Genomic DNA, 24,088 nt, shown 5'->3' on the forward strand with positions numbered 1-24,088 from the left:
TGTGGCTCTTATCTCCAATAAACTAATCAGATAAAGCTGGAAGTCATGTTGTGGCTCAAGTGGTGGAGCCCTAGGACTGGCACTGTATTTGATTCCCGTGTCCTGCTTCTTGTATATACATTTTTCTCATTTGGGGAATGGAAGGGAAATAACAAAATGCTGAAATAAGAATACAGGATGACCCATTGTAACAATGAGATGTACAAGACACTATGTTGAAAATGAACTTTACAACTTTGCAGCGGGGAGAGGGAGGAATTGGGGAGGAAAGGGAGGGTAGGGGAAAAACAAAGGAGGGGGTAACAATGCTCCATAGGAAATGGACTCATTTCCTTGCTCATGTAACTGTAACCCCTCTGAACAGTATCTTTACAATAAAAAATAAAATTCTAGTTCTATTGGTATTTAGGGATGATCAAAAAATCTAATGCTCAGACTTTTTGCCAAAAGTATGTCATACATTTTTAAGTGGGAATAAATGGTCTCATAATTTTGCATTAGAACATACAGGAAGACTTTGAAAGTTCTTTCCCAAATGACTGCTATTTTTGGAGCATTTAAAGACTGTTTCATTCAACAGATTTAAAAAAAATACTTGTAAGGAAAGAAGAAATTCAACAATATAAACATTCTCTCCTCTTGGGTACTACCCAGATTCAATTCTATTTCCTTAGAAAGGCAAACCACGTAAAGATGGTTCTGGCTTTTTACCTTCATTCCTACTTGCTGCCTGAAGTATTTGTTTAGGCCTTTTGTACTAAGCTGTACAAAATGGTGGAGACAACTTCTTTATATCTTTAGATCTTCCTTTCGGCCTTTACAAAGTACCTAGGTGGTGAGATATGATTGATGGACAGGGAGAAAACAAGGAAAGATAGCATATGTCTAAAAACCCGGCTTTTATTCTTCTTATTTTTTAGTTCACAGTAAAATATAGATTCTCCTGTGTTTTCAAAGCCTTGAAATATTTAACATATTTAAAATGTAATTTATTAAATATTATATGAACTTATTAAACATTTTAATATTTCAGTATTCAGATCAAGGAACATGCCTGCAATGTTAGCGACACTGGAGACCAATATGGAAGCCTACAAAGAGAATAAAAGCTATTAGCTTTTAAGAGCTGCACAAACCACATGCTATTTTAGTGCTACCGTTCAGTGCTACCAGTACATTGACATCTTGTTCTTTATGGCTGAGAAAGATAATAAGGGTAACTGATGGTGCACATTTATTTGGGCTTATAATTTATATATTTCCTCTGTCATTCACTGGGTCATAAATGATAGGGACAAGGCACTGGTGGCATCTTTAACTTTGAATTGTAGGAAAAGGACATGATTGGGTGTTGACCGATAGAGTTGGTAAGAAGGGAGCTGTTCCCAGTCTAATTTTCATACCTGAAAATTGGGAAAAGTGAAACCGCATTCCAGCTCTGCAATAAGGATTCAAAACAAAATGAATGTAAAGCGCCTTCCCTATCCTAGAGGCCAAACACAGGATGGCTGTCATGATAGCTGTTTCCTTTCGAAGTGCTGTCAACAGGGCTTAAACCGTAGCTTTGCCAATTCCATCCATTTTACTCACTGACTGGGTCAAAGGAGGGAAAGTCTGCATGTCTAACATGGATTTTCTTTTGCTGCAGGTATCAGCAAAAAAAACAAACAAACCATAGTTGTCATGTAAAATCATTCATTTCTTTTGTACTTAAAAAAATTTCACTAAAGGTAAGCAAAGAGAATACATTGAGACTGTATACTGGACCACAAGCAAGTATGCAGTACTGCACCATCCCTGGTTCCCAAGCTCTATATTACTCAGAGCATAAAAGGCACACAGAGAAATCTAAGGATGGGGGAGCTACATTTCTTTATGACCTTATTTGAAAGATAAACTCCTTGGGGAAATACAATTTATTCAGATTATCAAGACCCTGCTGTGCAAATCTACAGTCTGGGAGCACACTATGGAGATCAAAAAATATTTACTTTATTCTGTTGGGTATAAAAGCTTTTAATGAATGCATAATTAAGACAAAAAAAAGCATATACAGCTTTAGAAATTCCACTGCTGAGCCAAGCCATTAATATCCAAGGCACCATCCCCAGTTGTGATTCCACCTGTTTCCTATTTGGATTACAACCGAGTTATAAATCAAGGTATTATGTGACTACCCAGTCTGGTGCTGCAAGAAAGGATTGAACTCCAGGAGTCGGAAAAGCCACATAAAGGGTGCTGGTGTGGATGTGTGGCAAGGGGCTGGCCCTTTGGAGCAGGCTGAATCAAAGCAACACATAAATAAAACCTAAATCTGTTAATAGCCTTACAAATAAAATCCTGTAGGGAAATAAATTATTATGTTTATCAGGTATGTAAAAGGATTGTGAATTTTCTCGATACTCTTTTGGAGTTGATGATGTGAAGTTGAATTGTTACTGGAAGAAAAAAAATGAGCAATTCATTGACAAAGCAGGCCAGATTATTTGTGATAGAATAAAATAATGCATTCTCATATTTTTATATGTACAAATATATATGGAGAGGGGCATTTCATATACAAACATGTAAATATGTTGGGACAACTTTAAGTAACTTTATATTCATGTTCCAATATAAATATGCATGTGATACAATTTGATTAAATAAAAACAAAATATTAGCAGCAATACAACAAATACGAGGAAAAGAATTCCCAGCATGCTCTAATTCTTGTAGTTTTGGAAGGCCTATTTAAATATATTTGTGCTGTATAATAGAAGAATCCTACAATTAGGTTACTGGTACATTTTCATAATCAATTGTATGCATAATATCCAAGGCTCATGAATAATTTTATATTGTTCTTTGGGAAAGTCTGTAGTAAGCTGGAAATCTAGAAGGAAGGAGGAGGCATAGACCATAGTCATATCAACCACTAATAATTCTGGTCCCAGCCATCAGGTGCTGCAAATGCAGTTTTAAAGTTTATCGGAGCTGACACAGCACATCAGCACAAGTAAAGCACTCCATTATATTGGCTCTGGTTTCTGGAACAACTACTGCTGTAGAGTCTGTGTTAGACAGGACACTTTGCATGTATTACTTACCCGTTGATGTCCAACAACCCCAAAGGGTAGATTGCATGAAGGATACTCTATCTATATTTCACACAAGAGCAAAGTGATTAAGTAACTTGCCCCAGGTCACACAACTTTGGAACACAAGGGGAGACAGAAAATGAATTCAATACAGTATGATATGGTCCATCTCCCAGAAGGCGGCCCACAGGTAAGGAAGAAGAGGGAAATCTAGCATCAGCAGGGAGGACTGGTCGGTCGACTATGGAAGAGTGGAGAACATATGAGCCAAGTACTCAGAGGTTAACTGGGAATTCAGAAGGTGACAAAGCATGGAGAAAATAATCCAAAGAGAAAGAATTTGCAGACAGTGATTTAGCTAAAGGGAGAAGCACAGTTCACAATGGCAGTGGCAAAGCACATGAGTGGTAAATTGTCACCAAAAAAGTTAAGATCAAGAGATGGGAAGTCTTACAATAAAGACAGACATTGTGTGTCAAGTTAAAAGGAATGAACTTTATCCTGAAGACTCTAGTGAGCCACTGAATAATGAATGATTTTATACAAGAATATGACATGATAAGGTTAATTTTTATAAAAGAAAGTCAATCATGTAGTTTTTTTCATGGATTAAAAAATAGTTTTCAAACTCAATCAAACAGTATTTTGGAGGAGGAACTAGAGTAGGTCAGGAGTGAAGGCAAGTTCATCAGTTTGAAGGAGGTTTGTTTAGGCCAGGAAATAACTTAATAAGAATTTGAATTAAGACAGTGGAAAGGAAGGAGTAAAATTGGGAGAGATTTATAAAGTTAAATAGGCAGAGATAAAAGTTCTTGGTGATGGTTTATGTGGGCCACTGAAGATAGAAGATTCTAGGCTGACTCCAGGTCTCTCTGCCTGGGCAGGAAGGTCAAGTGCTTGGGCAGTATCCAGGGGAAAACATTGACTAGGAGATAATCAGAAACTCTGATAATAAATGATAAGATACTTTCTGGTAATATATCATATATACTTGTCCTTGGGTATCATAAGAATAGAGTACATCAGGGAGACAAGGAAGAGAAGAGGCAGGGCTGGAAAACTAGCCCAGCTAGGAGATTTATCTTTGATTTTAGGGACAAATATATTAGTGGGTCAGAAAAACAGATCATCCGATATTACTCAGCACAACACTATAGGCAAGTAGCATAGCTGTATGGCTGCTCGGAAGTCTAGGGAAAATTAGCCAACTCTTTATATTGATAAGAAAGAAGGAGAAGAAGAAGGAGAAGAAAGAAAGAACAAGAAAGAATAGGCAGCATGGGCAAGAAGTATTTAAAAGGCCAAAGCAATAAAATGGAGTGAGATTCACGAAGTCCTGTAAGGATTTCTGGTCTGGAAGACTAAAAGGATGAGAGGTAAACATATACCATGGAGAAGAAAGTTTCACACAAGGGAATGCCTGCATCTAAACCTTTACACACTATGACTTCTGGCTTCATCCTTTAATGCAAAGGGGAGAGAAGCCGTGATGTGAGATTGGATGAAGATTAACTTGAAAGCATATGAGACAAAGCTGGCTGGTCACACAGGGATGGAGATTTTAAGAAGGGACTGGGGAAAATAATCTTCCACAAACAAAACAGATTGGCAGCAAGCAGAAGAGATGAGCACCTGCACAGAGTCCCTGAGCCCTGAAGGACACTCAAGGGGCTGAGACAAGGTTAGCTTGTGAAATGAACTACAAGGAAGTGGGAGAAGAACTAACAGAGATTTCAGAAGAGAGGTTCAGGAAAGAATAGAGCTATAGTACTAAAATTATGGAAAGGAGCTACATTTGTTAGGCATGGTGCACCACGTGTTCAATACCAGTCAGTCAATATTAGAATGATTGTAGTTTGGGGCCAAATCCAAGGCAGACAGTGAAGATCGCATTTCAAAAATTAAGCTAGGTGTAGTGGCTCCTGCCTCTAATTCTAGCTATTAGGTATGAGAATTGAGGTCCAAAGCCAACCCACGCAAAAATGTGAGATTCTACTTAAAAAATAACTAAAGAGAAGTGGAAAAAAAAAAAGGTTGGGTATGGCTCCAATGGTTGTAGAACTTGCCTAGCAAGTGTGAAGCCTCATAGTTCAAATCCCAATAGTGCAAAAGAAAAAAAAGATTGAAAAATTCAATATTAAAATATTAAGCCAGGTGCCAGTGGCTCATGCCTGAAATACTAGCTACTCACGAGGTTGAGATCTGAGGATTATGATTCGAAGACAGTCTGAGCAGAAAAGTCCATGAGCCTCTTGTCTCGATTTAATTTCCAAAAGTCAGAAATGGAACTGTGGCATGAGTGGTAGAACACTAGCGTTGAGCAAAAAAGCTCACGAACAGAACTAGTGTGTGAGTGCGCGCGCTCACACACTACACACAAATTGAATTCCACTTAACAACTTAACAGGAAGGAGGCTTTAATGACCTTTGTTGGGAAAACTTTATTTCTCTTTCTCTCCTTTTTGTTCTAGGTCTGGGAATTGAACTCAGAGTCTGTGCACTATTCTTGAGCTTTGTGGTCAAGACTAGTGTTGTACCATTGAGCCACAACTCCATTTTCAGATTTTGGTGGTTAATTGGAAATAAGGATCTCCTGGATTTTCCTGCCACAACTGACTTCAAACTATCATTCTCAGATCTCAGCCTCCTGAGTAGCTAGAATTACAGGCATTAGCCACAGGCACCCAGCTGTTAAAGCCTTTGAGAAGAAATTAAGGCAGAAGGCTGTGTTCCCTGGGCTGAAAAAGAAATGGAAGGGAAGGAAGGCATGCAGGCACTCTGCCTTGGTGGAGTGCTGTAGGGAAGGAGAGGATTGTGGTATTGAGAAAAGAACAAAAATCTTTCCTACCTCATTGCTCCTATTTATAAACTGAAAGGCGTGTGGCAGTGGAGACACAGAGGCCTCATCAAAGTCTGGAAGGAGCTAACAGGTGCTGAAAGGTGAAAGGTGCTGAAAGGTGAGATGAAAGTTGGCTTACCCTCAGAGAAGAGGACAGATCTTTGACTTTGAGTAGAAATACTTGTAGTCAGAGGTGGGTGAGACAAAGAACATGGCAAAAAAAAAAGTACAGATTTTCTTTGAACTTCCCCTAATTTACAAGCATTAATAATGGTGATTAATAATAACTGTGACAGATATTTGTTTGCCTTCCTTGAGTCTGAATTGTAACATTCATAAAATACTGGAAGCATTTTATTTTTGATAAGAAAGATGCATGTTTATAAACACTAACCTCACGATCTTAGCTTGAAAGAGCGATGACCGATATTGAAAAAAAAAATCCTTCAAGAGTTCTTTCCTATCTTTTAAACCTCACCAAGAAGATACAACCAATTTTAGGTTATCCACATAACAAATTAAAATGCAAAAATGACTTCTTGAGCCAGATCACATTCTTCTGGTCTATCACTTACTAGCACCCTTAGTGTAGGCCTGGGGAATAAAAGCCAACATAATAGCACAGGAAAAAATTAATTGCTACCCTAACGTGGGTGATAAACATCTTATTTATGGTACATTTCCAAGCCAAATATGAATGATATTTGGCAACTATATTCTAGATTACCCATGCCAGATAGCAAATACTCTTGATTAGAAAAAATAATTAGCAGTTGGCAATGATTTCACAGGTCTGATATATTTCCACCCTTTCTGATCATTTTTACTGATTTAAAAAAATCTAAAGGATTACACCATTTTATATTTACCAAATGTTGTGCTTTGATTTTCTCTGAATATAAAAAAGCCCATGCTAATGAGCATGCAGTTAGTGATGTTTGATTATGAAAATACTAAACATATATGTTGGTATAATCATTTGTCTTCTCTAATGTAGGAAAAAATGGCTCAGTATTAGAGAAAAATGAACATGAGTTATAACTCCTCTAACTTGAGGATAAATTATTCTATTCAGAACACCCACTATATATTATGTATTTTGGCAATGCTGTTAATTTAATCACTGAAATTATAATACTACAATGTTTAGAAGAGATCATCTCCTATAAGTCACTGAAGTATTTCTTAGCTTAAAATGATGATCTACTATAAAACTGTAAAATAAATACGCACTTCAGTGTCAAATTGAACTCAAGTAGAAAATATTGCTAACTTAAAAAAAGCATTCAAGGTAAAACGAATGGAAAGCCTCTTCTATGTTTTTTTTCTTATAATATAAAATTTCAACATTTAAGAAGCAGATGAAAGTTATTGAATAAAGGAAGCTTTTATTCCCACAGCACATACGGAGCTCGTGCGTTATGAAAGAAGGGGTGACTGGATATAAAAACCGTTGTAAGGGGAAGTCCCCTGCTGCAGAGGGCTGCGGTAGATGCTCAGCGAGGTGTTTTCTAACCTCGCTGTAGGGTGTGCATGGTGGCACAGGAGTGAGCCTCAGATATTACAGCTGCAGCGAAGGCGTGTCAAAGATTGGCGCTTCTCCAAGCTGAAAGTAGAGAAATGTTTTTTTCTAGTTAAAAAAAAAAAGTAAGCCAGCAAAACTGCTCTTTACGAAAAACAATTGAGAATTCTCCCTACCATGCTAATGAAAAAAGAACATTCTTTAAACTTTTGTGTCTTCACCGAAAAGGAAAAAAAAATAGATCAATTCCATGGAATGTAGAACTAAATGAAGACTACAGTTGAAAGCCATGATCTGTCCTAGAGGAGGAGCTATTCATCAGAAGATGCTTCTACCCTGAGCTGACTAAGAAACCTCCACGATGTTACTTCTGAATGAGGAAGAATGCATTCTTGGGCTTCATATTAATAGAGGGTCCACATACGCAACCTGTAAACAGAATACCACCTGCAATCTGGAGAAATGATCTTTCATGCTTGTAAAAGCAGAAAGCTCCACAAATGGACTCAATGTTCCTCTCTGTTTTCCATAAAGTGACTAAATACTCTACCTCTAGTCCTCGCATCCTTCTTCTCTCCCACCCTGCAGCAAGTCTCCTCTTGCAGGTCACGTCTGTCACATAAAAGTGCTAAACTAATGCCGCTTAATGACAAATTAATGTCCATGAATAAAAAATACACCTCTAATAGCATAGAGTAATTTGCCATTACAATATCATCATTGGACATGCCCCTGGTTTAATACGATGTATTTAATTCATAACCTAATGAGTGATATATAAAAAGAGGGAGATGAAGCCTGCAATTACATTTATGTGAGTCTGTCACCTTATTTGTAAAACCTTAGAGTCATTTACATTCAAATTAGAACAAATGAGTGATTTCACAAAAGTGCCCTGATAAATGACCACAGAAACCCAAGACAAAACTGTATTTCCTGTGAACACATTAACAGTTTCCTATTATTTGTTAAAAATTACAATGCATATTGCCCAGTGTGGTGTGAATAATGACTTTTTTACTGATTAGGTCAGAAGACTAATATGTAGCAAAATAAATAATTTTTCTTTTCATTTTTTTCCCCTTTAAATTAACTACTGTATTCTGGTGGATTCACACTGCCACCTGCTGCCTAAGAAAAGGCACTAAAAGTCTATTCCTTTCCAAGAGACTTTTTACACAGTAACGAATTCAGTGGTTTTATTGGAAAAGCCAATGGGAGTTTCTTTTCTGTAATGCATTTAAATTTCAGGACATCATAAAGGCCGTGAAACACAGTGAAGAGAAGAAACAACAATGAAGCAGAAGATACCATTTAGAAGAAGAGGTACAAATATATAGGGTTTTCTTTTTTCTTTTTTTGGGGGTGGATGTAACTACAAAAAGCCATCTTCAGAAAAACATGATATGTCACTTTTGGGGGGGAAATGACAAAATTAAATAGTTAATACTCCTGATGTGTGGCACACACACAAACCTCCATAGAGACAAGGTAAAGGATTTTTGTAGGTGACAAAATGTGCTTGAACGGTCAATACAGTAGTTAGGAGTGAGGAGAAATTTCCACACTAGTTCAACATCCTGGTTTGAATTTAAATTCCTCATCTGTAACAAGCAAATAACATGCACCTGCCTTCCAGTGGTTACTTAGCAGAGTGGAAATGTGAGTCCTTGCAAAACAGTGAGCAGTGATAGGTGCTTGACAAATGTTGGTTTCCTTCCCTGGAAAAGATAATGATGCTCAAGGGACTGAGATTTGGCATAGATAGAAGCTAGAAACAAGAGAATCTATTGGGAGAGTATTATCACCTAATTAGAGCCTTTAAGCAAGAGTGGTGAGCCAATAACTTTAGTGATGAGGGGAAAAGAAAGGATCAGCTTCAATATTTATCAGGTAGGCTCTATCTAACCTGGATATCTACAATCACACCCAAAATTTCCAGACAAATGGATCCCTGGTCCCATCAGGAGAGAAGAAGGCAGGTGTTCATATAGAAGGTTTAAATTGCCTGGGCGATAAATTTAGATGGAGTGATTCAAGAGTTAATCAGAAATGTTCTTGGAAGGTGTGAGAATGGTGGTGCCTATCTGTAATCCGATCTACTCAAGAGACAGAGGGAGGAGGCCAGTCAAAAGCACAAGACTCTCTGAAAAACTAAAAAGAAGAAGGAATGAAGGTGTGGCTCCAGTGGTAAAGTAATTGCCTAACCAGTGTAGTCTTAGGTTCAATCCCCAGTACCACAAAGCAAAGCAAACAAAGCATAATGAAACAGAAGCTGGCTGGAAAGGCTGAGTATTTCAGTACTTGTGAGCTTAAGATAAGGGAGAATCACAAGTTTGAGGCCAGACTGGGCTACATAGTTAGATTCTGTTTCAAACTCCCTCCACCAAAAAATAAAAAAATAAAAAAGAAATTAGTTGGGAAAATTAGAATTTGGAAAACTAAACTGTATTCGAAGACTTAGGAAGGCCCCAATAAACCAGCAGATATGTTGTAATCCTTCCATCTAAGAGCCCATCATTGTAGAATGTGATGTCCTTGGGTTTTCTCTGAAATATTTAAAATAGTGAAAGGGACGTACACAAATAAGCATACACTGAAAAGCAGTCCTTCATTCATTTTGCAGGCTCTGTTTTAGGGAGGGGTTATCGTCAGTGAACTGGTGCAACCTGTAGAGAAACATTTTATAAGAACACAGTGGACAAGGAAGATTTTTTGAAAAAAAAAAACAATTCATATCTTCTTTGGGACTGGGTGTAGACTGTGGATGATGTTACAAAAGCAGTTGAAGGCCTCTTATGACACTAGCATAGCATAGAGTATCACAATAGAGTCCTATAGAATTATCTCACAGTGGATAAGACAGGATGTGAGCTTGCAAAGTTTTGTTTTGTTTTGTTTTCGGTCAATCCCTTGCCTGGACTTGATGGACTATTGTTGCACCCCACCCTCCCTTGAACTGGTGTCATATTCATTGGTAGTTCTCTTGTTTCCACAAACATGATATGAGAACCTGTATGAAGCCCTCACGGTTAATCCAATAGTTGTCCTCATCAACACAGAGAAACACTATGCCTGTGGCTTTGGGCTTAAAGTCTCTGTCCATGCCATCTTTCTAGAGAGAAAGTGAGAGGAGTCAGCTCACCGAGTAACAGCAAGGTCTTCCTTTCCTTTCCTGAAAGTGAAAATGGGTGTCACAGCAGCAGTGTTTAGGAGTGTTCAGAGATGCTTCAGGCCAATTACTGCAGCTGGAAGAGCTTGGGAACTTCAACCAACAGATTCTCCTTAGAATCTGTTTGTAATGAGTCCCTTAGGAAACAGGGGGTCTTAGAGGAGAGATGATCGTTCACACTTCCAGCAGTGAAACTGAAGGAATAATGGAAATTTACGAACAACAAAATAATACCAGATACTTTACGGAGGAGAATGGCTTGGAGAACTTCTAGTTGAATGAAGCATTAATGAAGGATGCAGAACACAAAGCATCCATTAGTGAGGCATAACTTTCAGGTGCCTTGTTACTACTAGGGATTTTTTATACTCAATACTTTTTATATATACTCAATACAATAGTCGCACGTGAAACTAAAACACAGTTGTACAATATTGCCCCAGTTAGTAACTCTGTATATTAATAAGACTGTCAAAATATAAAAGAAGACTGACTTAATCTGGTTGATTTTATCCTGAGAGAATGTGTGTGTGTGTGTGTGTGTGTGTGTGTGTGTGTGTGTATGTGTGTGTAACTTGTGCTAGTACTGCAGCTTGAACTCAGTGCCTTTCACTGGCTCAGTTTGCTCATGGCTAGCACTCTACCACTTGAGCTACATCTCCAGCTCAGCTTTTTACTGGTTAATTGGAGATGGAGTCTCACTGACTATTCTGACCAAGTGAGCTATGAACTGAGTAGCTAGGATTACATATGTGAGCCACTGACACCTGGCTGAGAGAATACATAATATATAAATATATAAATATAGTTAAATGAATATATTATAAAATATGTGTGCAAATACTTATATATTAAGCATATATGAATATAATATACATTTAAAATATGTATTTAATATGTAATATATGTTTAAAAGAATGAAGTATTTAAGTTTCTACACACAAATGACTGGTTCTTATATAGCCAAAGTTTCCTTTTACAAATTTAATATTCTTCAAGATAAAGCACAGATTAAAAAAGGAAACGTTACATGACAGAATGAAATGGAAACATGTTTGTGGAAAAGGCAGTGTAAATTTCAATTACTGTTCAAGAAACCTGAGTAATGATTGTCCACAGATGCACCTGTATGCCAACTGTACTTTATCTCTGTGAAATAATAAAAGGCAACAGTTAAATTCCAAAGTTTATAAGTCACTTAGATCTCAACAACTTCATCTGATCCAGTGGGGAAAAACACACATGTACTTCATCGGGAGTTACCATTTATAGAAAATTATAGATACAAATGTGTAACACCATTTAAATATACATCATGATAATTGACATTCTAACCAAACTTTTGTCAACATACATCATTGATTATTATCTACCATGGGGGAAAATGACCCAGATGATGATTCTCGAAACTCAAGCTACAGTATTTGATGTTGAAAATGTCAAATAAAAGTAATTTCAATTTCACAAGTCAAACATACACTTTTGAAATCTTGTAACCTTTCTAGATGATTCCTATTTGCTGCTGGCAAAAAGGAATTAAAAACAGCTTTCCTATACCATCCCAAAAGATTGAGGGTAAAAGGAAGGAATCTAAGATAAAATAGTTAAACATTTACTGTTCGATTAAATGTAGTGAGATAATGATAAAAGTTTCATATACTGTATTTCAGTGGCTCCTCAGGTGAGCGTTGCTGATTTTCTCACACTGTTCCTCTGGCATGTACTGGTTCCTATTTCCCAGGGGTACAGGAAAGAGGAAATTAGATGCTATAAGAGAAGCAGGTGAAACTGGACCCTCTATTTCTCACCCTGTACAAAAACTAACTGCAAATAGATAAAAAGATCTCAACATAAGACTTGTAAATCTGAAACTACTATAGGAAATTATAGAAGAAACTTTGGAAGATACAGACATAGGTAATTATTTTCTGAATAAGACTACAATTGTCTAGGAAATAAGAGCAAGAATTGATACATAGGATTGCACCAATGTAGAAAGGTTTCACACAGGAAGAAAAATAATTTTCAGAATCAAGAGACAAACTAAAGAGAGAAATCCTTGCCAGTTATTCAATGAATAAAGAATTAATATAAGAATATATGAAGAGCTCCTAAAAGTCAAACAAGGAAAAGATAAATAACCCAATTAAGTGTAGACAATTGGATTGAAAAGACAATGCTCAGAAGAAGAAATACAAATGGCTAATAAGTTCTTGAGGAATGTGTAATACTCATGACCACTAAAAAAAATTAAAATCAAAATTACACTAAGATTCCATCTTACCCTGGTTGGAATGGTCATCATAAGAAAACAACTAACAACAAATGCTGGTGAGGATGTAGGGGAAAAAGGAACCTTATACATCACTGATAGGTAAACTATTGGTTATAAACTATTGCAACTCAGAAACCAGTATAGTATAGAGATTCCAGAAAAACTTAAGAATAGATCCACTGTATGAACCAACCATACTGTGCCTGGGTATATAATCACAAGGAGCCTAAATCAATGTACAAGAGAGATACCAGCCCACCAATGCTTATTGCTTCCATTGTTCACAATGGCCAAATGGTGGAATCAGTCAAGGTAGACAACAAATGCATAAAGGCAATATGATATGTACAAATATACACACCATGGAATATTACTCATCCATAAAGAAAAATGAAATGACATCATTGCAGGAAAATAGACGGAACCAGATCTCATCATGTTGAATACAATGAGCCAAGCTCAGAAAGCCGAACATCACATTTGTTCATTTCTGGAGGATAGACCCAAAATAAATATGATAGTAATGGTAATGGAACATGAATGCAAAGAGAATGGAGGAAAGGAAAAGGAAGGAATATTAAGGGGTGAACAGGACTGAAAGAACATTTTATATATATATATATATATATATATATATATATATATATAAACAAACTATATATAATATATAATATACAACACACTATATATATATATATATATATATATATATATATATATATATATATATGAATGAAACCCCACCAAATACTGTTTGAAAATGAGGAAGAGAGAGAGAGGGAGGTATGAAAATATAACAGAAACTGTGGACACTTTGAAATTATGTTGTATACATGTATGGCCATGACAAAGCCCTCCAATGTAATTAATGTATGTTAATTTAAAAATAAAATTTTAATAGAGAAAGAGCTTTGTAAACTACTTAAGGGCTAGCATAAGTCAACAATAAAAGCCTTATTTAGAATGAGGCAAAAGGATTACGAAGGAAAATAAAGTAATTAGGCAGGAAAACAAACAATATTTCTGCTCACTAGTATTATGTCACATACACAAAGTAATACAATTAAGTTGTGTGGATTTATTATTCTTTTAATTAAGTTTCATTGCTGTTATAATGCTGAAATAAAGGCGAGTAAACGTGAGACCAGTGGGAAAATGGGAGGATCCTAAAATAGAAAATGGTTCTTAACTCCCTGTAACATAAAGCCATGAGGCTGCCTTAAACATCCTATACCTTGGCAACCCAAGGAGTTTTTTCTTTGTTGCTGTTATTTTTAATGTACTATGTGATTTTTTTATTGTTTCTTTTTTTTTTTTTTTTTTTGTTGGCCGTGGGGCTTGAACTCGGCCTGGGCGCTGTCCCTCAGCTCTTCAGCTCAAAGCAAGCGCTCTACCACTTGAGCTACAGCGCCACTTCCGGTTTTCTGGTGGTTTATTGGAGATAGGAGTCTCAAGGTCTCTCCTGCCCGGTCTGGCTTTGAACCGCGATCCTCAGATCTCAGCCTCCTGAGTAGCTAGGATTACAGGCGTGAGCCACCAGCGCCCAGCTTTTTTATTATTTCTTTTGTATGATCTTTCCCCATATAATCCCTGTTTTCCAATGCCCTGCATCTTGTATATACACTTTTCTAATTGGGGAAGGGGAAGAGAAATAACAAAATGCTGAAACAAGGATACAGGTTGGCCCATAACAGTGAGACATACAAAACACTATGTTGAAAACGAACTTTACAATTTCCAGAGGTGGGGGGAGGAGTTGGGGAGGTGGGGAGGACAGGGATGGCAGGGGGAAAAAAAAGGAGGGGGTAACAATATTCAATAGGAAATGGACTCATTACCCAACTCATGTAACTGTAACCCCTCTGTACAGAATCTTTATGATAATTTTTTTTAAAAAATCCTATACTTTCTGTTTGGATGAAAACAATTTTCATCCAAGAGCTAAAATGGTTTTAGAATCAGAAAGGCTTACTGCTATCAATCACGTTGCTTCAAGCAGGTTGGGTATGTTCTGTATCTCTGATTTTTCATGGTTTAGAATTATGTAAAGGCCAAGCACTGGTGTCTCATGCCTATAACCCTAGTTACTCAGGAGGCTATGATCTGAGAATCAAGTTCAGATCCAACCAGGGCAGCGAAAACCTTGAGATAATTTATCTTCAATTAGTCAGCAAAAAGTCAGAACTAGAGATATGTTTCAAATGGTACAGTGTCAGACATGAGTGGGGAAAAAAAGCTGAGTAAGAACTCAAGGCCTTGAATTCAAGTCCCAGAATGAGCACAAAAAAATGACAAAAAAACCTAAAACATTGTACAAAGTTATGAGAATTGAATGTAAAATACCTGAGTAATTCACCTAGTAAACGTGTGGGACTTTTCTTTTCCTTCTTCTCCTGGGCCTTTCCTGTCCAGCCATCAAAACAGGGCAACTATGCTCAGCTCTCCATCCCTTCTTTAGCATTTGTTGCCTTGGGAGGTTCACACACTAATGGATTATATACAACTGTGATGTATTATCTACTTTCACTGAAATCTTTAGTGGCTAATCTACTTTTCTTGCATTTGTGGGCCTTTCCACAGGCCAGGACCTCTTTTCAGTGTCATCTCCCCAGGACCCTACAAGAATGGTGAGAATGTTGAGTTAATCCATTGCCTGAGGGTAGGCAGAGAGGATGGGGGAAAATGCTCTTGATGCAAGAATTGTAGCCATCTTCTTAGAATCCTCTCAGCTTGTGTCTGGGAGAAATTCTACCCCTATAACACACACCCTCGCATGTGCATGTATGCACGCCCTGCTCCTATACACACACACACACACACACACACACACACACACACACACACACACACACACACACACACACACACACACACACACACACACACACCATTTTATTTATCATGGAGCTCCAGTTGATGGGGAACAGCTTAGGACTACAGGGAGTGGAAGGGACTAGGAAAGGAGTGTTAGCAGCATGCGAGCTCACGTACCTGAATGAGATAGTGGGAACATAAATTGAGAAGCTCCAACAGCTGTAGGTGACTGCCAGCTGCTAACACATCCTGGATCACTCCTGGCTCCAATAAAATCTGTTTTACAATAAAAGAGAAAAGCATCAGCTACATTTTTTAAAAAAGCGACTATAGTACAGCTCAGTGTGCGAACATACCATGCTCTGTTTAAATTGCAGCTGCAAGGATTCATCTGAAGTAATACTGCTCGTGAGGGTGGAAGTCAGTTCTTTCTATTCTAATTGGTAAGCTGTGGCTCTTCCTCTCACAGCTCCATTCTCCCTTAGTACCTGGGCCAAGACTTATTTTCTGCAGGTCAAACTCTGCGCCTAGCCACTTACTTTCTGTATGAGGATATGAACACCTCTAAAGGACAATAAAACTCTTTAAAAATTTAGCTTGGGACATAACCTTTTTTTTCTTAAAAAAAAAAAACCCTGGCAACACTGCATTTAGAACTCAGAACCTCACAGTTGCTAAGCAAACAGTCAGCCACTTCAGGTACAACCTCAGGCCAGAGTGTCATAACCCTATACACAACACAACAGAATGGGATTTTACTTTTAGTTTTTCAAAATGTGATTCAGACTCTGGCCCTAGAGCAGATCGTATAAACAGCAGCGTTACCATGTATTTCAGGGAAAGGAGGCATATGTTTCTCCCTGCCATATGAGATAGAACAAGGTTGAAGAAAGACATCTAAACAAGCTGACAAAATTCACTTGTATGCACAATGCAAGACATTTAGCACCATCCCAGTCCCTCCACCTCCATTTTCCCAGCCCAAATGTTACCAAAGGCTGGTCTCAGAGGCATCAGAATCAGCATCACCTTCAAACTAGAGAAAATTGGAAACCCTTGGATACCTCCAAAACATTCAAAGAAACTTTCAAAGTGAAGTAGCTGGCATTTTAACCAGGTACCACGGTGCTGCTGACACACAGGAAGCATGAGCAACGCTGATTCTCATTAATTCACCTGCTCCTCCTCTGACAAAAGGGGTTGGAGGCTTGAACACGAGATCACCCACTGATTGTCCACAGGGTCCCACTACCCTGCCTGCCGCCCTCCATACATCTGACTCAACATAGTTAGCTTTCCCCAACACTCTACTTGGGCACTGCATTCCAGCCCCTTCTGCCTCCAACGGTTCCATCTCATTCCAGCATCGTGAGGCAATAGCTCCCATTGATGGATAAATATGCCATTACAGTTCTTAGCCTGAGGAGGAAAATCCCCTCTCTTGTTTCAACAGCTTACTTAGGCTCCTCCACATTTCTCTCCCTTTACAAAATTCCTCAGGAAAGTTGTCTGTACACACACACACACACACACACACACACACACACACACACACTGCTCTCTCCCCCTTTCCCCTTCCCTATGTGTATATGTATGTATGTGGTACTAGGAATCAACCCAGAGCCTCAAACGTGGTAGGCAAACCATCTATCCCTGAGTCACATTCCTAGCCCAGCTCTGCTTTCTCTAGCACAGATTCTTTTCCATTTTCTTCCTAGTACTTCACTGACAACGCTTTATCCAAGTTGCCAAGAAAACAACTAATCTTCAAGTCTCTCCAGGAGCAGTTGGCAAAAGGGATGGTATTCTTTCTTAGAATGATGTCTTCTTGTCTCCTACCGCTGAGAAAATATTCTTTCTTGGCTTTCTTGTACTTTTCTAGCCATTCTCCTTAATCTCTATGCTTCCTAGATGACAAGAGTTCAGGCCTCAAATCTCTCTTCTGTCTCTGCTGACTCCATGGATGGGCTCAAGCAACACAGGGCTTTAAGTCATTCTGTACACAGAAGTCATTCAGATCTCTTCTCTTGTCCCAAACTCACTCCTTGAGCTCCAGACTTTCTCGTACTCAACTGCCTCCTCAGCAAGGCTGCCTGGCTGTCCAGAGCGAAGCTCAAGTGGGACACGCTCAAACTGATCCCTTGATTCAAACCACCAACTGTCAAACCCACTCTTTTTTTTTTTTTTTACCACTTTTCTTTTTTTTTATTTTTTATTTTTTTATTTGTGAACATACTGTACAGAGGGGTTACAATTACATGGGCAAGATAATGAGTACATTTCTTATCAAGCATTGTAGCCTCCTCCTTTGTTTACCCTTCATGTCCCTTCCCAGCCTCCCCCCTCCCCCCCATCCCAATCCTTCTCCTTCCCCCCCCATTCCCCCCCCCCCGCACCGACGTTGTAAAGCTCGTCAAACCCACTCTTATTCCAAGCAGACAGTAGCTACGGGTCAAGGCTAAAATCAGTTAATAAAATAATAATAATAATATAGTAAGTAGTTGTACCGAGGGGTTCCATATTCATATTCTTGTCAGCTTCTTGGTAAATGTCATCCCTTCCATCTTTCTCTTCCAATTACCCCTCCCCTCTGTCTATATGCTCAAGTTACATAGTTCATTTTTTTACATAGTGTTCATTGAAGATAATGACTGCACGGAGTCATGCTTGGCTCCTCTTGCTTGCCTCACACGTCACATCCAAGCCATCGGGCATTCTGGTGGCTCTCTCTTTCAAATAGCTGCAGAATCTATGCACTGTCCACTACTTCCACACAGCCTCTCTAGACCAAGGAATACCACGTTCTCAGACTCTTTACCCTGGCTTTCTAACGAGTGGCACTGCTTTCCCCTTTGCCTTCTCTCCCGGTACCCTTAAAAAATATTAGCAAGCCAATCCATCCTCAGCCGGGGTAACGCTTCCTCAGGCCACAGGCATGGCTCCTTCGCTCACACCCTTCAGACTTTTTCTCAGATATTTCCGTGCCTTAGAGGTTCTCCCTGCACTTCCTATGTAAAACAGTGTCCCATTCCCCATTCCCCATTATTCTCCATCTCCTAAAGTTGCTTTATTCATAATTTGGAACCTGTACCTCTTGCCATATTGCACAAGTATTTATTTTTGGTTACTCTACTAGAACAAAAGCTCAGACAGAGCAGGACCCTGATCTGTTTTTTTCACATTGCATGTGGTTTTTGGTTTTAGTATCTTTAAGTATTTTTACAACAGGGTTTCAATTCAACATATCCATTTGTAAGTACCATGAATATTTTATATCCCCTGGACTCAGTACCTACCCAGACATATAGGTATCATTCAGTATCATTGTGTTTACTTGAGTAAATGTTTTGATAATTAACTAATCTCTACACATATGCTTAATTCAGAGTTAACTCTATCAGTTAATCTAATACTAGGAGAAAGAAAAAAAAGAACTCTAAATTATATTTCCAGACCACTGAAATGAAAACATGAAAAAGTTAAGCACAGCTGGCAAAAATACTGACAGCAATCTTATTCTGAAAATCTCTCACAGCTTTTTTTCTATCTAGTCAGAAGGAGAAACTTGAATTTCCCCAACTCCTGGAGGAGAAGGTTTTGATTGACATTCTGAAAATGAGTGTAGCTCCCATCAGAGGAGCAAGGATGTCGTATCGACGTATGGAAGAGGCATGGCCTAAGGCAGGGAATGGGGAATAGATGGATTAGAAAGGTTAGTCTTAGCCTTTAAATCCTGTCAGTTGTGCTCATTCCACACAACTGGCAGGCTCAGTAAGGCCAAACACAAAGGCAGGTATCACAGAGAAACAAGATGACTATTCCATAGTCTGTGTAACATGTCCTACAGGCTCACCGCGAGGAACCTTCACACAAGAGCCCATAGTGGGATTTTTTTTGTCTTTGTTTCTTATTTTTGTTCTTTAGTTTCTTTCTCCCGCGTTAGAACATGTTTTTTTCCCCCTAAAAACCACTTTGACACGGAAAATTCCTATATGCTTTTAAAGATTTGGAGAAGAGATTCTACCGGGATAGCTGCTTTTCACTTATGAAACCAGAACCAGCACTTGCAGACCTCAAAGTAGTCTTCTAAATTCATGTCTGTTTTCCCTTGGAGATGGATTGTTCCAATGTTTTCCCAGACACTTTGTGCTTGGGCGGGTAAAAAAGAGAGGTCCAATGTCCCTGTGATATAAAGTATGTTGAATTATCTATCGCCTGGCCAATCAAACTCTGTAGAAGAAAGGGAACACCAACACACATATGTATATGGGACAACCAGGACAGTTAAACTGAACTGCTGCCTAGCTCATGTTAGTTACATTTAGGTCTTTCAGAAACTTACATCCATCAGCTTATATTCCGGCATTCCAGCCTGGATAGACTGGAGGTGCAATCACTCAAGGACCATTTATTGGAGGGGCGGGATGTCTGCTGAGAGCACCACGTCTGAATTAAGTCTAATGACCCAGCCTATCACTCCTGAATCTGGAGAATCTTAGCTTAGATGAAGGCATAAACAGTGGATAAAACAGAGAAACCAAGAAAATGAAAGATGCATGAGACCAAGTAGCATAGAACACCGTGACAATGATGAAAACTCTCGAGGAAGTCCACAGAGGGTGGGCATTCCTCTTCCTTCGATGATTTATCTGATAGGGTGGAGGCAGAGTTGGGTCCTCTACAGATTTGCAATCAGGATCTTGCTTAAGTGATGAATGGATGCCTTTTGTCCACAGAATTGCTTATACAGACCATTTGGCCACACACACACACAACTTCAGATGTCATAAAATAGTGAGTAAATTTGAAAGAGGGGAGCTGGGCAGTGCTACCTGCAGGAAGTGACACCCCTATTACGTTTGGTCAAGCCCAACAATCTTTCTTGCAGCCGTGGCAGGCAAGATCTTGAGAACCAAGGGCTTCTCTGCTGACACCAATCCAAATGCTGAGACTGCACTCACTTTGACCAATCGGAGGTAAGAGCTGACCCTAGGCAGCCTGACAAAAGACTAGGAAGAAAACCCACATGTGCAGGAGAAGGTGGTGAATTCCTGTTAGGGGTTGATTCTTCAAACATGACATGGCCCAATTTCCTCCTGGTAAGAGGCCCACTTGAATATTCTGTCCTCCATTTATGCAGGGCGGGTGGTAGATAGCTGAACCACCTTTAATCAATGCCTCTAAGCCGGAAGAAGGCTGAGACTTTTGGTCTCACCAACTCTTTATCCACGATCTGAGGCCAGAAACTTGTGAGAAAGGAGAACATGAGAGCTGGGGTGAGATTCTGCACCTAGCAAAATATAAGCCTCCAGGATCAGTGTCCAGACCTCACCTGACCAGGGTCTGGGATGGAACCATGATGAAAGGGACAGCACACAGACACCATAGCATCCTTGCCCTTCTGTCTTCAGCCCATACTCCCATATTACACGCCCATTCTCTCAACTGTCTTATTTTTCTTGTTCCTCCTATCTTTGCCTCACAGCTGGCAGTGATTATGTTTAATAGCTGTGGCGAGTTTCAGTGCAATCATCTTTTTTTTTTTCTGTCTAACATTGTAAGTTGGTATCTTCAGAAAATTTTGCATCAGAAAAATTTGTATTCAGTTCTTGCTTGCTGCTTTTTCTTGCTTTAGAAGATTACCATTTCTCTTTCTTCTGGATTTGCGATGTGATTATTTGAGTCAATTAAAGTCATGACATTGAGACAATTTAGGTCTTTAATAGACACACATATCCATGTCCATATATGAACATAATCACTTTTTTAAGCATAGGCACTCATGCAACTGAAAATCAGATGTGGTCTAATATTACACATAAAGATAAATGAATACATTTTCTCTTTACAATTTGCTTTTGGGGGTGATTCTTTTCATATAATATAGCACATTATTACAATTTTGAATTAATCATCAAATGAATTAAATGAAGAGGAATAACTTAACTAAACCAAAATATTCAAAACACGTACGTCCTTTTGCATGGAGCACTTCTGAATGAGTAACATGAAACATAATATCTAAAAATTGACATCTATCTAGTTTTTTTTCCCCCCAAAACTATTATACTGAGGACTATTTATCCACCAGGTGGCGCCCGTGTGGAAAGCAAAAGTATTTTCTAAATTATTTGTAACTGACCCTCAAGTTTGTGTCTGTGGGGAAAAAAAAATCAACTATAATTTGAGTAAGAATGCTAAGTTCTATGAGTTTTATTTTCTAGATGTTTCTAGCACTCTGGGACCTTTTCATTAAGTTTTTCTGTTGATGACTCCATCTAAGCAACCCTGGTTAGCATGTAGTTCCCCATAAAAATCAGGAAGTTCAAAATTATTGTCTTTGAACTCAGAAGCCTTGATGACGTGTTCCCAGCCTGCTTGTAAAAGTTTATGTTGCTGAGTAGTACGTGTTCCTTTTCATAGTCTCCTTAACCAGGTCTGGGGTCTGGTCTCTGTTTCCATCCTTCCCTCCTCAGAACTGTCCCTATCCTCTAGCATATTAAGCTTGTCCCAGGTCTGGGACAGTTTTCACTGTTTCTTCTGTTGGAATTCTTTTCCTCAGAGGGCTTAGCTGGCAATACTCTATGAAGATGATACCAGTCTTTTCTTTCATGATAACACTCTTAATTCTCTGCATGGTTCTCACTACTATCTAGCTTATTGGTTTGATAATTCTGTTTATTTTCCCTCCACCAAATTGTAACCCCATGAATGCAAAGTCTTTGCCCATCAAAAGAATTCTTCAAATACTCAACGAATACTTGTCTAAAGAATATGTGAAAGACAGTATTTGAGGAGAGAGGAGGAGGAGGAGGAGGAGGAGGAGGAGGAGGAGGAGGAGGAGGAGGAGGAGGAGGAGGAAGAGAGAGAAGTTTTGAAAGCTAAAAGGAAAAAAGACTGATAACACAGGTTCACATAACACCTTATGCACATAAAATTAGCTAAATGTTTCCATGGGATTTGGAAAATAAAAAGGTCATCATCAACAACGAAAGTTTATTTCCAATTATGTCAAATTAAAAGGAGACTGACCAATTTTATCCATACTCAGTACTTTTGTCTCTGCCTCTATGATGCCTTCCTTACTTCTTCAATCCCCATATGAAAAGCCTATACTTTCCTAAAGACCCAACTTGAAGTCCATTTCCTATTCAAAATGTACTAATAACTTCCCCACCCCAACTCCAGGTGGAATTAATAACCTGAGACTACCGTGTTTTGCCACAGCTGCATTGCTTAGTTACAGCCTGTGGCTGTTGCTCACACTGACTTCAAATCCTGGATTCTATACTGACTGGTAGGATGAGTTCTATTCTATATACCTCAGTTTTCCTATTTGTAAAGATAATAATATCTACCTCAAAAGATTATATTAAGGACTACCAGAAAATGCATGCATATCATACTATTTGAAGACCTAGAAAAGGGTGATGGTAGTATTAAATTATTGAGCTACATGCTCAAATAGAGAAAGAAAAAAAGAGCTAAGTGGAATTATTAAGCTGTGGTATGACTGACACACAGGAAGTGCTAAGTATACACGGATAGCAATGTTTTATTTTATTTTATTTTTTGTTGGCTGTGGGCCTGAACTCTGGGCCTGGGCGCTGTCCCTCAACTCTTCAGCTCAAGGCTAGCGCTCTACCACTTGAGCCACAGCATGACTTCCACCTTTTTTCTTCTTCTGTGGTACTGAGGAATGGAACCCAGGGCCTCATGCCTGCAAGGCAAGCGCTCTACCACTGAGCCACCTTCCCAGCTCCTGTCTGGTTTTATTGAAAGAAATAATTCTTCATAGGAAAAATAAAACATGGTTAATTTCTTATCATGAGAGCAAATTCCCTTTTCTTTTGCCCCCTTCTTCATTAATATGATTCTGGCATTCCAACACTCTAAGATTAATAGTTCTGTCAGCTAGTCATTTCCAACATAGTTTCCTTCATTACGTTTAAATTAATAAAATACATTATTTAACAAGATGTTAAGATAAATTATATGTACTTATACCACCTTTAAAAATGTGGTTAATTATTTTGAAAAAAACTGAACACATTTCTGATAGCTTCTAAGAGAAAGAAGCAGTCCAAGAAATTAAAATATAATGAAACATGAAGGTCATTACAAGTTAAAAGTAAAGCTAAATTAATTATTAAAACTTACTTCTATAACCAGTGCTCTTTCAAGTGTAATGGAGATGGGGGGAGGGTTCATCCCACAGAGCTTAAGTAATGAAGCCAGATCTACCATCTTAAAATACTAGCACGACCAAAAGGAAAACACATTACCTTCAAAAGACTGACATCCAAAGATCGGAATTCTCTGAGAAAATGAACAGAGTGGATTCCAATGTTCATTTAGAAATAACTGTCATTGCTAGGTATTTGAG

At 38.5% G+C, this 24,088-nt stretch overlaps 1 protein-coding gene across 5 annotated transcripts in view; it reads right to left on the reverse strand.

Moving 5' to 3' along the window:
• Nucleotides 1–24,088, reverse strand: part of Klhl32 (kelch like family member 32) — a 195,429-nt gene that overhangs the window by 69,463 nt on the left and 101,878 nt on the right. For all 5 annotated transcript variants that reach the window (XM_070010226.1, XM_070010225.1, XM_070010229.1 and 2 more), the window contains one exon: nucleotides 15,880–15,978. In XM_070010226.1, coding sequence (XP_069866327.1) covers nucleotides 15,880–15,978 — 99 coding nt within the window. The remainder of the gene's footprint in view (nucleotides 1–15,879; nucleotides 15,979–24,088) is intronic.

The sequence above is a fragment of the Dipodomys merriami genome, unplaced genomic scaffold (genome assembly GCF_024711535.1).
Source record: "Dipodomys merriami isolate MVZ:Mamm:240054 unplaced genomic scaffold, mDipMer1.0.p SCAF_8, whole genome shotgun sequence".
NCBI classification, from domain to species: Eukaryota; Metazoa; Chordata; class Mammalia; order Rodentia; family Heteromyidae; genus Dipodomys; species Dipodomys merriami.